The sequence below is a fragment of the Histoplasma capsulatum genome, assembly GCF_000150115.1.
Source record: "Histoplasma capsulatum G186AR genomic scaffold supercont2.19, whole genome shotgun sequence".
Classification (NCBI taxonomy): domain Eukaryota; kingdom Fungi; phylum Ascomycota; class Eurotiomycetes; order Onygenales; family Ajellomycetaceae; genus Histoplasma; species Histoplasma capsulatum.
Window position 1 is genome coordinate 178704 of NW_025544819.1, and position 15569 is coordinate 194272.

Sequence of the window (15569 nt, forward strand, 5' to 3'; positions counted from 1 at the left end):
ACGAGATACACCAAACTACAGTCAGTCCACAGTGCATAGCACAGCGAACACAGAAGTAGTTCTCTGCTCTGTGTATCTGACTAAGTCAGCGGATTCATGAAACCAGGCTGAGACAAGCCCTGGAGCAGCCGCACACTTCAAACACTCGAAATGGAAACAGTGGACCTATACTTGTACCGCACATATGCACCCAGGTATACAAGGACTGGAGCATAAAGAAATAGACAGATCAGCATTATGTAGATACATGTATACATACATACATACAACGATACATAGTATACAACGATACCTGCCGCCTCTATTCAAATACCGACGATGACATCACCCACCACGCACCCATCCCCGGCCAGCCAGTCAGAGCAGCGCAGATCGTCTCGGGACTGTTTCAGATGCCCGCTATGCTGCAACCAGCCTAGCCTAGCCCCACCGCGGGCCCAGTCTGGGCAGGGATCGCCCGGGAGCTGCAGCTGTCATGGGGGCGGTGGAGGGCCGTGGAGGGCTGTGATTGGCCGTGGATTAGCAGTCTGCAGCAGCTTCGATCTTCTCTTCCCACAATCCATACCTCTACACAGGTTTACTTACGGAGTACACGTACCGGAAACACGACGAAGATCCCAATCAGTTAGTCAGTCAATGGGTGTTGCTGTCCACAGATCCCCTTTTTGTTTCTCTCCGTTGTTTCTTTCTTTTCCCTCTCCTCCTCCCCTCTCTTCTTATACACAACACACTGCTCAGCAAAGGCCTGTCTCCTCATCGTCTCGTCTCCTCCCCATTCCATCGCCATGCGTCGGTGATCTACCAGGCTTGGAAGGGCGTTTTGTTGCTGTTGCTGTTGCTGTTGCTGTTGCTGCTGCTGCTTAAACTTCGTCCCCGTTCCCGGTTCACGCGGAGCCTTCCACGGTTCTCCTTCAGCCTGTGTTTGACATCCACAGTGTTACCCAGTATTACCCAGTGTTACCAGTGTTACCCATAATACCCATATTACCCATATTACTCCGCCGTCGACTCCCCCCAAAACACGCTCCTCCCGCTCGACTGCCATGCCCGCTCCTCCCCGCTCCGCCCCTGGTCTACTCCAGCTGCCACCATGATTACCTTCCGCCGTTCTATCGCAGCGACTCTCCTCCTCCTCGCCAGCTTCTACTTCCTCCTCTCCTCCCGCTCCCACTCCTGCTTCCGTCTTTGCCACCCACAACCACTTCCCATTCGTAAAGCTGCACAGAAGTCCGTTGCTGCGTCCTCCGAGTCGCCGCCCTCTACCCACAACGAATCGCTCCCTCCCACATCCGCACCAGCCTCGCTGTCCCCCGAGGATCTTGCCCGCAAGCCCCTCCGCGAACGCCTCCGCTACCAATTCCCCTATGACGTCCACGCCAAATTCCCCGCGTACATCTGGCAGACCTGGAAATACACCCCCGCCTCCGGTAAGTTCGGCGACAAGTTCCGCCCCATGGAGGCCAGCTGGACGGAGCTGCACCCGTCCTTCGTCCACGAGGTCATCACCGACGACGACGCCGACCCCCTGCTGAGATACCTCTACGCCCCCTTCCCTGAAATCCTCGACGCCTACCGCTCCCTCCCCTTACCCGTCCTCAGGGCTGACTTCTTCCGCTACCTCATCCTCCTCGCCCGTGGCGGCATCTACACCGACATCGACACCTACGCCCTGAAGCCTACCATCGAGTGGCTCCCCCCCCACGTCGACCGCTCCGCCATCGGCCTGATCGTGGGCATCGAGGCCGACGCCCACGACCGCGAGGACTGGTACCTGTGGTACTCGCGTCAGCTGCAGTTCTGCCAGTGGACCATCCAGGCCAAGCGGGGTCACCCGGTACTACGCGACATCGTCGCCACCATCACTGAGGACACCCTACGCATGAAGCGCGCCGGCATCCTGCGTCCGGGCATCATGGACAAGTCCATCGTCGAGTTCACCGGCCCCGCCGTCTGGACCGACTGCGTCTTCCGCTATCTCAACGACCCCGAGTACTTCGAGGCCGCACGCCCGCCACACGGCAGGAACCTGACCGCCAAGGACTTTGCCGGCATCACCGTGCAGCGCAAGGTGGGCGACGTCGTCGTCCTGCCCATCACGAGCTTCAGCCCCGGCGTCGGCCAGATGGGCGCCCAGGATGCCGGCGATCCGATGGCCTTTGTCTTGCATCAATTTGAAGGTGGGTTGTAAGATATAGTATATATATATATATGTATATATATTATATTTAGCTCTTCCAACCCATCCTAACCCCACCCCCACCCCAACCCCAACCCAACGCTTCTAACGTGTGGAGAAAACAAAATGAACAGGTTCCTGGAAAGGAGAAGCAGAAGAAGACGAGGACAAAGAGCTCCATCAGAACGCGGCCGACATCATCACCCAGAGCGCGCTGGATATCATCCGGCGCACAAAAAATGGACAACGCGAAACAGAATGACCAAACGAGCTGACTTTTTTTTTTTTTTTTTGTTTTTAAAAGAAAAGCAGAGGAGAGGGAATGGAGAAGAAAAGGAAAGGAAAGAAATCTACATGCCGTGCTGTACGCTACCTATTTTTTTTATTGTATGATATTTGTGATGACGAGGCAAAACAATACTCAAAACGATGTGAAATGGATTGGAAAAGCGGGGGGGGGGAATAAAATAGTTAATAATAAGAAATAAAATGAAATAAATGAATGAATAAATTTTAAATGAAAAAAAAAAAAAAAAAAAAACCTCTAAATTTGTTGGTAATCAACTTGATATTGCTGCTATCTGTTGGGCACTAGTTGCCCAGATGGCCCTCCACCGCACATGATTACCCCTATATAGTTAGCTAGCAATTGCACAATGAGAAGATTAACCATCCCACAGATTATGGCTCAAATAGCAGATTTTTAAGAAAAATGATGTATTTTGATTAGAATACACTGCAACTGATGTTATATTGAATGAGTTAGATATTATTTCTCTGAAAAGAGAGCTCTTTGTCTATAAAAGTGATGTAATTGACAGAATTACTGTTGAGACTGCTGCAGAGATTTCATTACTATCTTAAAAGAATCAAAAACTTATTTATTTATTTTTATTCAGAATCTTTCTAAATCAGATTGATTATAAGTGATTCTCAATTATCTGTGATCTTTATATCAGAATGTAAGAAGATACTATATTTGCAATCAAGAATTTCTCAGTTTATTCTCTCTGTTACTGAGCAAGAATCTGTCTCAGAAATAGAGGATGATCAAACTGAATACACAATAATAGAGAAAGATATAACAATCTCTGACTCAGCACACAATACTGACAAGATGTCAGAATATAAGGAATTTGAAGATGATATACTCAGTTCTATACTGATTTCTATATCAAACTCTAACAGTATGATGACAATGGCAGCAACAGATCTCATTACACTCTGTAAGCAACTGATAACAGTATATATATCATCATCTTCATCATCTTCATCTTCTTCATCTACTTCAAATTCTACATCAGTAGAAGATTCAAATCTTCTGACTTATGAATATCAGAAAAAAGCACAGATCTCATTGAATATAAAATCTATCATCATATTTAATGACATCAACTATCAGATATGAAAGATGATAATTTTATTAGATACAGAGATGATCAGAGATGCAGATATTCTTAATAAATATCAACAGAAATTATCTAAAGATTTATCATCACTCAATTAATAATATTGAGTGATATATTCAAAACTGCTCTTTCATTAAATGTTGTAATCTCTGATAGATTATGTTTATTTGATTATGAGATTCATACAATCTGACAACACAGCAGCTCTATAAAGTAAGATAAGTGCAGTATATATAATATCTCTAGAGAAAGAGAGAATTAGCATTCTCAGAGAATTTATTCATCTGCATGTCAAGAACAGCAATTATTTGATATATATATATTGATATTACTATCTATTCATTTATATATGAGAATTAACAGAGGATTACAGTGAGAACTATCTGTATAATTTTTTTATAATCAGCTTTCAAAATTATCAGAGAATTTACATCAAATTGTGTCTTGATATATTCTATAGAATGAGTCAGAGCTCTATCATTAATATAGATATCAATAATCTCACAAGATAGATCATTTATTATATAAGCAAGTCAGAGGGTTCTGAACACTCTAAAGCTTCAAAGATCAATATAGCTATCAATAACAACAATGACAACACAACTTCTACCACAACTGCAAGATGCAGATATTGCAAGGTTTCAGAATATATAAAGGCTAATTGCTATCACTTAAATCTCAATAAAGCATCTGAGTAATGAAGGAAGAAGAATAAGAATGATAAGAGCACTGACAATTCAGAAGGTGTTAAAAGAAGAAGAAAGAATAAGAAGAAGAATAAAAATAACAACAAATCTACTGATATCAGAGTGTCAGATCTTCTTGTTTTATAATCTAGTATCAATACAGTATTTGCTTTATCTGCATTGTTCACTATAATATTCAAATCTTGATATCTCAACATCTGCATAAGCTTTAATATAACAGATGAAAGATATTCATTGATACATGCAAAGTTGTTCAAAAAAGATTTAGAGATAATCACTGTGAATGATGATATAGAACAGATTGAGGAAATAGATAATATTCTTTTAGAATTAGAAGAGGGGGATATCTCAGTGAATTATATTTACTGAATTCTCAACCTCACTGTCAATCTTCTATTCTTCACAAAGCTAGAAAATCAAGGTTTTAGATATCAACTATCTGATATCATCTCTTCTTATTTTACAATAAGAGTCTCAAACAGTATCAACTTCATCACTATTCACACATTCAAAGAATCAGTTTATAAGATAATAGAATAAGAATCTCAAATAGATATTTATCATTCATTTCAGATCATTTATTTTATGGTCAAATCTTACAATTACAGAAACACAATGTCAATAATTGTGGGGAAATCTAGCAATCAATCTAGCAATCACAATCCTCTGATAAGAATACTCATGAAATGATATATCACTCTAGAGTATATTCATACTGATGCAATCATCACACTAGCAAAGAACTTATTATCTGATATTTATATCAAAAAATCTAAAACAGGCTTCTTCTGTGATAGCTGTGTCAAAGCAGATATGATATACAAGTTTTTATAAACTCTCATACCACAAGTATTACAAGCAATGCAATATATTTATATCAATCTCACTGATGATGATTGTATGCTGGATGATATATTCAATTACTCTATAGAATCTCATCAAAAGATCAAATATTATATACTTATCACTGATAACATCATTTATTATAGATGAATCTATTTTTTACATATCAAGAATCAAGCTGTTGAAATCTATACTCACTGAGTTTAATTCATGAAAAATCTCAGCTTTATATCATCAGCACTAGTTAGAACTGATATTGATGATATTTTTTGATCAAACAAAATAACAACAATGATAATTAAAAATGGCACTATCTGAAAATCTACTATATTTCAATCTCTTTATTAAGATGATGTTTCTGAGAGAGAAATCTGCACAATAATAATGTATACTAGAGCAGTGTTTATAGATATAAATATATCAAAGAAGTTCTGAGCAGATGTTCTCAAAATAATGATTGCAATTATCAACAACACATCAACATCTATCACTCTATATAATAAGAAATACTGATCTATCAATACTGAAGAAATATCTATATAATATCTTTATATCATTTCATTCTCAGTATTAATTAACACTTCATCTCAACTTTATTATTTTAGAGAGCTAGATATTGATATTTATATACATCTTTATAAATCTCAAAAATCTATTAATAAGCTGTTCATCAGAGCAGAAATATTTAAACTTATAAAATTTTATAATAATTCAATCTATCATTTCTGAAGTTCTATAACTGATAAAATAATTGTCATCAGTGATGTTATTTTCTCTGCAAAGAAATCTACAATTTTATAGAATAATACTAATTATATAACATCTGAAGCTGCAAGTTCAGTGATTTATCTTATTAATAATACTGTTATTTCTGAATTAATTAATATCAAATAGATAAGATCAGCAAAAGCATTCATCATCTACATCTCTTCTTCTCTCACTGATTTTATTTCAAAAAAATATAAAAATGTCATTAGTAGATCTGAAAGAGTTGATGAATATTGATAAAAATTGATGAAACACAAAATTGCAAATTTGAAATAAAAAAATACTTGAACAATGATTCTACATTCTGATATCTCTTCTAATGAGTCAGTGGTTCTCAATTGCTGAGTTTATATCAAAAAAAATCATCTTCAGAATCTCAATATAAATTCTGATGATATATTATGAAAATCTTGATGAGTAGTATATGACAATTGATTAAAGAAGAGTATATATGAAGAAACATACACATTCATTATCAATAATACTATTAATTGCATGATATTTATAGTAGCAGCAAAGTAAGATTGAATCTTGTATCAGATCAATATAGTTATGATCTATCTGCACAGTCAACTTGATAAAATAATTTATATATAATAATCTATCAGATTTAAAATGAAGATTTCACATACAATGATTTACACTATTGTAGACTCTTTATACAGATTGAACTCTACTGCTAAGATTTGATATAATTTTCTTACAGTATTATTCTGTGAGAATGACTTCAAATCTAGTCTCTACAACTCTGCTCTATAGCATCATACATTTCACAATCATCTTTATATAACAATCTATATAAATAATCTTTATATTATAGTAGAAGATTTGGCAGATGCTGATTGACTAGTTGATATTCTCATCAATAAATTAGAAATAAAAGATTTAAAAAAATCTTTGAAATACTTGGATATAAAGGTTGAACATTGTCTCAATGATGTTATAAAATTAATATTGAGATATTATATCAATCATTTAGTGTAAGATTTCTGTCTAGATGATGCTGTCTCTGTTTCTACACTAATACTTAAGAGAATGAAGATAGATAATATCTCTGTATCAGAATAAAAAGAAGGATTCATCAAAGAATAATATTAATACAGAGTAGAGTACTTGCAGTATCTGACAGTCAAATTATACTCAGATATTACACAAGCAGTATCTCTACTAGCACAGAAGAATACTGTGTCTATATCTAAAATATAAAAAGCTCTTCTCTGTATTATATAATATCTAAAAGAAATGAGTGATCTGAGCATCTTATACAAAGATTTCAAGAACAAGATCAATGAATTTCTCAATGTATTATATCTGTCAATAGATTATACAGATTCAGATTGAACAGAATTATTGAATAGTGAATATAAATCTATTTTAAATTTTATATTTAAATTAATAGATGCATCAATTTCATGATGTTTGTTCAAACAATTTTATATTTTTTTAAGTTCAAATAAAATAGAATATATGACACTCAATAAAGCAGTATATGAAGTAATATGATTGTATAATATAATAATGAAACTAGAATTTGTTACAGCAAAGAACCTTTTACTTATCAGAGTAGATAATAAAGATTCAATTGATTTAGCTACTGTTGTCATAATCATGATGTGCAGCAAGTATATCAATACTCACTTCCACTATTCTCACACACAACTGAATGAAGATGTTATTTCAATTAATCATATTCCCACTGAGAATATGATAGCAGATGAATTAATCAAACCTCTGAGTATAGTGGTATTTAGATGTTTCATTAAATTACTAGAACTTTTCATTGACAATAGTGAGAATGATTAAATTTCTGTATGTAGCATGTTTTTGAAATGATCTAGGTTAAGATAGCTAGCATGGAATATTTGTAGGAACACATCACACATGTTGGCGCGTGGGGGGGTGTTGGGCACTAGTTGCCCAGGTGGCCCTCCACCGCACGTGATTACCCCTATATAGTTAGCTAGCGATCGCACAATGAGAAGATTAACCATCCCACACTATCTAGTTAACTAGCTATAGCCAACTATAGTTAGTTAGTTACGAACCACTCAGCGCCCCGCATAAAATGGTAGGGGTTTTGATTGGTTCATTCCCTCTATACCACCATGACGCTAATGATCAAGCTCTTTTGCCTAGTTGGCCTAGCACATTAGTCATTTTCGCCTTGACACCACGTGATTTTCGACAGATGAGGATCTTTTTTGGTTTATTTGGCAACCATGGCCGTCTGTCCAGTGGGAACTCGTATCTGCAATCGAATTCATGGAGAGTGTCCATCTGGCTTCGTAACTTCATAAGTTCCCAACTCTGGAAGCTCGCGGATGGCGCAAGATGTTATTGCAGGATCAATATACCCGTATTCAATCTCTCCCATTTTTCATTGACCACTACAGATCAAATCTACTGTCTACTGACATCAGTGACCCAAACCACGGGCCCATTGTGAGCCTAAAAGTGATGTATATATCCTTCCGTCTCCACTTTTTGGCTGTTCGTATCTTACAGTATCACCCACTATCATCTCCAGACGGTTTCCACACCCGCCATCAGAAATTAGCCTGATATTTTTGCTGACTTGACTGATACAAAAAATCTACATTGTGTAAATGATCAATCTAAAAAACACATCAGCTTTATAACCTCTCTCTCAACAGAGCTGGGCGCCTTCTTTCGAATTAACCGAACTTGGAGTTTGCACATCATCACAGATCTATCTCACACACTGCATCACTCATCTTTGCAACAACACTATCCGGTATTCTCCCATCGCGAACCGACTCCGTTCAACGTCATCGTCATCAATCTCTCGCCGCTTTGGCATCCGTCGAACACCCCATGGAACATTCCAACACATCCGGTCACCAAACCCGACGCATCTTGCTGAATTCCTTTTCTGACCTATCCATGTCATTCCATCCAACACAATTGAATCCCCGACCCTCATACTTCGACATCGCCCGCGCTTCACTTTCCAAAAGCTCGTGCACCCTCATCACCTGCATCAAATACTTTCCCACTGTCGCCCGTGGGAATAACCTTCCCTTGAAGCCAAATACTCGCGCATCCGAATCACACCATCACGTTTCACGAAAGTATCAACATCCACCCGCCACATCCCAGTCTTCCATCGCATATACATCGCAATGCAAACCCTCCAGTTATAATCGCTCCGCTATCCGACATCGCCGCCCGTAACTCCGCCAAATCATCAAAATACTCGAGCGCATCACGCTCAAACCGCACCCGGGGAGAATATCGCACGCGATATATAAATCCGCATATTGACGACAAACCATCGCCATCAGACATCTTTCTTTAGTCGAGAGGGAAAAATATAAGGTGTCCAACACAGGTTGGTACCGAACGGAAAACAATCCATTAAAAGAAACCATCGATATATTCGTCGATAAAATCAAAAAAGGAAACCCCCCCCCCCCCCAAAAAAAAAAAAAATCTTCAATTGAATTTACTTCGCTGAAGAACCAATATATATATATATATATATATATTTTAACAAAAGATGGAAAAAAATAAGGGAGCCCGAGCCAACCACCTCTCTCTCTCCACACCCCGTAAACCGGGATACACCGGCAGAATTCTGATGATGTGAGCCCCAACTCTAGAAACTCGCCGATGGCGCAGGATGTATTGCAGAGCAATGTACCCGCATTTCATCTCTCACAGTTTTCTCCTTAACCACTAACCATACAGATCAAATCTCCGATTTTTTTTCCCTCATTCACAATGACTGTCAGATGTTGATGGCATGGCCGCCTCCACAAATGTGGCTTGCTTAGCCATTGACTGCGAAATTTGAAAACTTGTGAGCTCAAGATATCTATCTCTCAGGTAACTGGAACAATCATATAGCGACAAACACTCTTTTGAATGAATGAACTGTAACTTAGAGAAGTAGTCAAGACAGCTGGAATCAGAAGTGAATGTGAGCCTGGGCTCTATTGAGTTCATATATATATATGTATGTATATTACACTGATCGTCTCATGCAATAAGATATCATCAATATATATCGTCAGCGAATATCATTCATTCAAGCAGGTCAGTAGATAGATAGGCAGGTAGGAGGCAGATAATCAGCTAGTAAGCTGGCATTGATAGAGAGATGGGTATCTAGATGGCGATGTTTATTCCCATAGAGATTGATTGAATATTGAGCAGCCAGCTTGGTTGGTAGATAGAGAGTAGACAAGAAGATAGCTAGCTATCTAGCTAGCATTCTCCACTCCATTAGCAATCGATCAGAGCGGTAAGAATTGGGTAAATAAAAATGGAGAGTATAAGCCAATCAGAGATGCCAAAATCTGCTTTACAGCCAATAAAATCATTGATATTCAAGCCACATTTGAACCACAAAATTAAGCCACTTTTGTCCTCCCCTCTCCCTCCCAAGAGCTTTGTTTGATTCTTGGAGACTTCGCTTTGCTCCGAATGATAAAAAAATACTTTAAAAATAATTAATTAATAAATTAAATATCAAACTAATTATATGACTTTGAAGAGTTTTTATTTTTATTTTTTTTCTCTCTCTTCTGTATATCGTAGATTGGGAAAGAGAAAGAAACAGCAAAAAGAAAAGTAAGATAATTGATTAGTCTGAGAAAGAGGTTCGATTGTTTGTATCATTGAATTATTATTTAACGTGGTTTAAAGGAAAGAGTTTATTCAAAACTCAAAAAAATAAATAATAAATAAATAAAAATAAAAACCACTCCAATACTATATAAGTGTGTTAAAACAGGAGATTTAGTAGATCCCAAACGACCGGTGGATATTAACAACAAAGGGGCTTAGACAGATAGATAGATACGCGGTAGATAGATAAGTAGACATATAAAAATATATATATGTATGTATGTATATTGTTGTTGGCGTGGTCAGTGGAGCGGGAAGATGTTAGATTCCAGCAATGTAAACCAACCAGGATATGATCTGGATGAGAACGAGCGATACAAAATTGCGGTTTGTCTCGCGCAGCGTTATGAGGCGTGTTGACAGCTATGAAGCTGGGAGGCGAGGGGGAGCGGGGAAGAAGCAATGAGAGGGGGCTATAGTTAGATATATCTATCCCTGATGTGTGACTCCCAAAATCGATGATAGACAAAGTACGGAAAAAGGAGAAACGGTGAGGTACTGCTGATACAAGCAGCGTGAAAAATGAGTATATGGTGCTGAATCTCATCGATAACGCCGGATAATGGGGGGTTGGGGGTGGAAGGAGCCATAGTGGATAATACGGATTCCCTACTGCCTGGCGATCCATAGCTACCACGGCCTTTTTTTCTTTCAGAATCCATTGGACTCACCGTATGAAGCTGTAGCGGCGGTAAAAGGCTCACCTGCCCAGTTATATATCAATTAGAAAGTCTTGAATATATGCTCATACGCGTCTCTCATATCCTTCGTGTATGGAGCAAGCTCCGACGGGTGTGGGGGGTCCGGGTAAATTTCGAAATTCCCTGCATCGGTCGGGGAATCCACACGGGGGACTATGGGTCCCTTCATTCGTCGGTGGTAAATATCATCCCAATTGACTCCCTTGAAGAAGGAATGTTGCTTCACTCTGGCGGATCCCCCTTTTATGTGACCCAGGCGCTCGGATGGGTTCGTTTTGCACAGCCGAGATACAATATCCTGCGCGGCTGGGGGCATGTTGGCAGGAAATCGTAGGACTCCATCAACAATCTGTTTGTATATGCGCATAGGATTTGGGTCCCAGAATGGAGGTTGTCCGACTATGAACTCGTATATCAGGACGCCCAGAGCCCACCAATCAACAGCTAGGCCGTGGCCGGAGTTATGGATGACTTCTGGTGCTAGGTACTCTGGCGTACCACAGAGTGTGTAGGTTTCCCTGCTCCAAATCTCTTTCGCAAATCCGAAATCAACGAGTTTGAGGTGGCCATCTGCATCAAGGAGGATGTTCTCGGGCTTGAGGTCGCGGTATGCGATGCCATGGACGTCGTGGAGAAATTCAAGAATTAAGACGATTTCCGCAGCATAAAATTGGGCAGTCGACACGTCAAACCTCCGTGCGCGTCTCAAGAATGTGAAAATCTCTCCTCCTGGGCAATATTCGAGCTGGTAACATTTTGTTGGCTCACTGCAATAAATTATAACGTAGGAGAAGGTTGATTTAAAAAAAAAAAAAAAAAAAAACAAAACAAAACCTACCAACATATATAAGCTCAGATCGTCTGTAAATGTGGCGACCAGGGTAGTGATGAAAGGGTGCCCAGCAACCGCATTTAGGGTTTCGATTTCATTCCGGACATGCTCAACCTGTTTCAGTTTTATAACTGAATTGCGAAGAGAGCGTAAGAACGAATAACTTCATCCATACAACGTTCAAAATTAGAAACACACATACCATCCGCTTTATGAAGAACCTTGAGCGCATAGGCTCCGTTCTTAATTTTACCTGTGTGTTTCAAGAGGCGAACCAGCCATACTCGAGCAAATGTGCCTATTCCATATGTATGTATGTAATTAGCATCCAGGTACAAGAGACACACCAAAGCAACCCAACAAGCAAGTACAAATTGCTCATGATATTGCAATCCTCCTGCACCCCTTGCTTACCTGTACCCAGTGTTTGTAGCAGCTCGAAGTCACCAATGCTCAGTTCGCTAGATGATATGTCTAGCTTACCCTCCGCCCGGTTCTCAACGATATCCTGCGGGGTTCGCGGGCGCGAGGCTGGAGGACCGGGGTTACAACGTTCTAGTGCGAATTTCTTCTTCGGATGGTCGAGACTGTTGTTTTGTTGCGGGGGCTTTTCAGTTGATGTTACGTCGATATCGATGTCTTGGTTCTGGAGCGCTTTTTGCGGTGTGGTGTGCTGCAGCTGCAGCTCATGAAGAATTTCCGCGGCCATCTCAGGATGAGAGAGGGGTCATGACCTTGGCCGGGTATAACTTGATTTGTTTCTTCTTTTCGACGAGATGACAGCGCAGGGGAGCGGGTGGAAGGAAAACGGTAGTGCACGCAACTCAAATTGGCGATAGAGGCTGGATTGAGTGGGGTAACGACCTGACAGGAGGTAGGGCCGCCATTGACTTAAGGGCTGCGATAGGGGAAGGCGAATGGGAGAGGGAGGAGAGGGGTGAGGCGAAAGATGTAAGATGACAAGTATGAGATATACAAATCAGGGTGCTGGAGTGAGGTATGAAGGGTTGTCAGCGGAGCTTGGGATGGAATGGTTCTGTTGAACGTGTCCGGTTCTGCATCGGCGGAGTGTGGTACAGGGCTACCATATGTGACGTAGCAGCGGGCGGCGAGAACAGTCGGTGCCAAGAATGCAAATGCTTACTACGGATTACAGGAACACCCACAGGGTTTGGCAGCCGCAGCCACTTTAGCGGAGAACCAGAGATAGGGATGGATTGAATATATATATATATATATATGTTGTTATGTTCAGTTATCACTGTTGTCGATAATTGCGGTCTCTGCAGTTAGATTGTTTGGATCTGGTCATGGCGAAATATGCTAGGAGTAAAATACAAAATACCTGCATATGACCGGGGTTCAATAACTCATCCACCTTGAACACAAATACGTTCCTCCTCTATCAAGGTAGACGAGACAAATAAAAGTCGGCCGTGCATATCTTAGATTCCACAAATGCTTGCGTATAGCGCAGCGCGAACAAGGCAACACAAAAAAAACAGCCAAACAGTAGCGATCATAGTAACAATCAGTAGGTAATTTTAATTGCAAAACAAAACATATTCAAACATATTCAATCCCTGAAAAATCAATCAAGCATAGAAACAGCCGCGTAAAATACATTCTCCATCCCTCTAGCTCTTTGAGTTCAAAATCAGTGCGACGATCAAGCTGTTTGCATCAAAATAGTTAATTATCACGCATGCTCCAACGGAAAGAAGGGATTACGTATGGAGCAAGCTATTCATACCCGTATAGCCCCAACACTTCACCAAAAATCAATATTAATACCATTCCTACGAAAACGCGTGACTGCTGCATGTATGATCGCACACCCTGAGAGACGGGAAAATGTAATTAGTTAAACAACCATACTCTTGAAGAGAATGACGATTGCCCCGGGATTCTCATAACTAACCACGTCGCCGACAACGCCAATCGTGTAGCCAGCCGCAAGTCCTGATAAGCCGACTGATAATCCCGCTGCAAGGTGCATGAAACCGCTATTGAGGTCAATGGGTTAGTATGAAGTGCACACACACATATATATTATTGTAAGGATATATGACGTACGTGTATAAGCTATACGTCTTCTGGGGCGGAGGACCCAAACCTCCCGCAATGAGCACTGCAACAACTAAGCCGTAGACCGCAATGATACCCGCCATTACTACGGGGATTAATGACTGCCCCACACCTCAGTTGTCAGTATTAAAAATGAACGTAGAATGCCCGACCCAAATCTTGATGTGTGTGTATTTATTTCAAGACCTGCCTTCATAATCAGATCTGACCGAAAGGTTCCAACACCGGCAATGCCAATGCCGGATTTGGCGGTTCCATATGCTGCTCCTATTGCTGCATGGGTTTATCAGCTTTGAGCTGTTGCTCGTGTTTGCGGGGTCTTAAACAGAGCATATAGTAAGTTGTGGTCGGAACAACGTACATCCAAAAACCATCTGATAAAGTTACTATGGGTTAGCTGTTTTCGAGGCAAAGGTCGAAAAGGCGAGTGGGAGTAACTCACGGCTGCACAGATACCTGCCTACGCACGGAGAGAACGTGTTAGTCCGAACAGAAGATATAAAATCAAGGATACTAGTACGTATGCTTACCATTCCTATGAAGGGAGCGAACTTGGGCGCTAGTTCACTGTCCGCCATCTTGAACAGGAGAATGACACCCTTGGGAGCTTGAAGGCTAGGGCAGTGAATGGGCTCTTATCTGCAGAGCTCTCCCTGCTCTCCGAGATGGGGAAAAGGGGAAACACGGGATTCTTCGTATCGCAAGTCTGGTATATGTTGACAACGATATGCTTGTGGTTGTGGTAGAGTGCTATGATATAATTATATCCAGCTATTGGCTCCGGAGAGAAACCTTGGGAGGCGAGGATGAATACGGCGGATAAGAGAACCCACTATGGCTGTAACGCTGCGTAATACCACATGGCCTGGGAGGAGCCATCACACCACAGGGCCCTGTACCGTAATCTTTCACCCTAATCGAGTCTACGGCGGGTGGCTTGGTCTTGGCGGGCCTAACTGCATGCAGTAACTTGTACCTAACCATCTGCCCATCAACGACACTCCATCATCCACCTCTCATCCTCCTCAACTCCCTCGAGACCGGCGACTTCGCGTATCTTTCCCCCTTCCTTCCCCTCCCCCTCAGCCCTCTCTTGTTGCCGCGTTGGATCTCCAGTAATTGCTCTGTGAGCTACGTCGCTCTTTCAACTTCGTTGTTCCGTCAGCCATGAGGGTGTGTGGGCTATGACCCTCTCGTTCTTCGCTTCGGTTGTTGCGTCCCACCTTTCCTCCTCTCCCTCCCCTCCAACCCCCCGAACCCCGTCACCCGCCAAATAATCCCTAGAAAATTACCTTTTCGATCTCTGTCGAGCCCGGGCATACCGTCTGGAAAAAACTCCTCCTTGCCAAACGCAATTTCCAAATCTAATATCCCCTTCTCCCAAATTGCTCC

The 15569-nt window shown here is 41.0% G+C and overlaps 5 protein-coding genes across 5 annotated transcripts; 2 read left to right on the forward strand and 3 right to left on the reverse strand.

The window, feature by feature from the left end:
- Positions 1-625: 625 nt before the first annotated feature.
- Positions 626-1045, reverse strand: HCBG_08952 (uncharacterized protein; the record flags this gene model as incomplete). Its single annotated transcript, XM_045436001.1, has 2 exons — positions 626-916; positions 980-1045. The coding sequence occupies 2 exons, from the start codon at positions 1043-1045 to the stop codon at positions 626-628; spliced, it is 357 nt and encodes a 118-aa protein (XP_045283323.1).
- A 45-nt stretch (positions 1046-1090) lies between these two features.
- HCBG_08953 (alpha 1,6 mannosyltransferase) lies at positions 1091-2188 on the forward strand (the record flags this gene model as incomplete). Its single annotated transcript, XM_045436002.1, has 1 exon — positions 1091-2188. One exon carries the CDS (start codon positions 1091-1093, stop codon positions 2186-2188), a length of 1098 nt encoding a protein of 365 aa, XP_045283324.1.
- Positions 2189-8738: 6550 nt separating this feature from the next.
- HCBG_08954 (uncharacterized protein) lies at positions 8739-9098 on the forward strand (the record flags this gene model as incomplete). Its single annotated transcript, XM_045436003.1, has 1 exon — positions 8739-9098. The coding sequence occupies one exon, from the start codon at positions 8739-8741 to the stop codon at positions 9096-9098; it is 360 nt and encodes a 119-aa protein (XP_045283325.1).
- A 1638-nt stretch (positions 9099-10736) lies between these two features.
- On the reverse strand, positions 10737-13108 carry HCBG_08955 (protein kinase; the record flags this gene model as incomplete). The annotated part of the gene is made up of 5 exons (XM_045436004.1): positions 10737-11196; positions 11261-12002; positions 12096-12220; positions 12292-12387; positions 12504-13108. The coding sequence occupies 4 exons, from the start codon at positions 12796-12798 to the stop codon at positions 11280-11282; spliced, it is 1239 nt and encodes a 412-aa protein (XP_045283326.1).
- Positions 13109-13726: 618 nt separating this feature from the next.
- Positions 13727-14755, reverse strand: HCBG_08956 (vacuolar ATPase proteolipid subunit c; the record flags this gene model as incomplete). The annotated part of the gene is made up of 6 exons (XM_045436005.1): positions 13727-13763; positions 13843-13928; positions 14011-14095; positions 14166-14278; positions 14539-14637; positions 14708-14755. The coding sequence occupies 6 exons, from the start codon at positions 14753-14755 to the stop codon at positions 13727-13729; spliced, it is 468 nt and encodes a 155-aa protein (XP_045283327.1).
- Between the last annotated feature and the right edge of the window lie 814 nt (positions 14756-15569).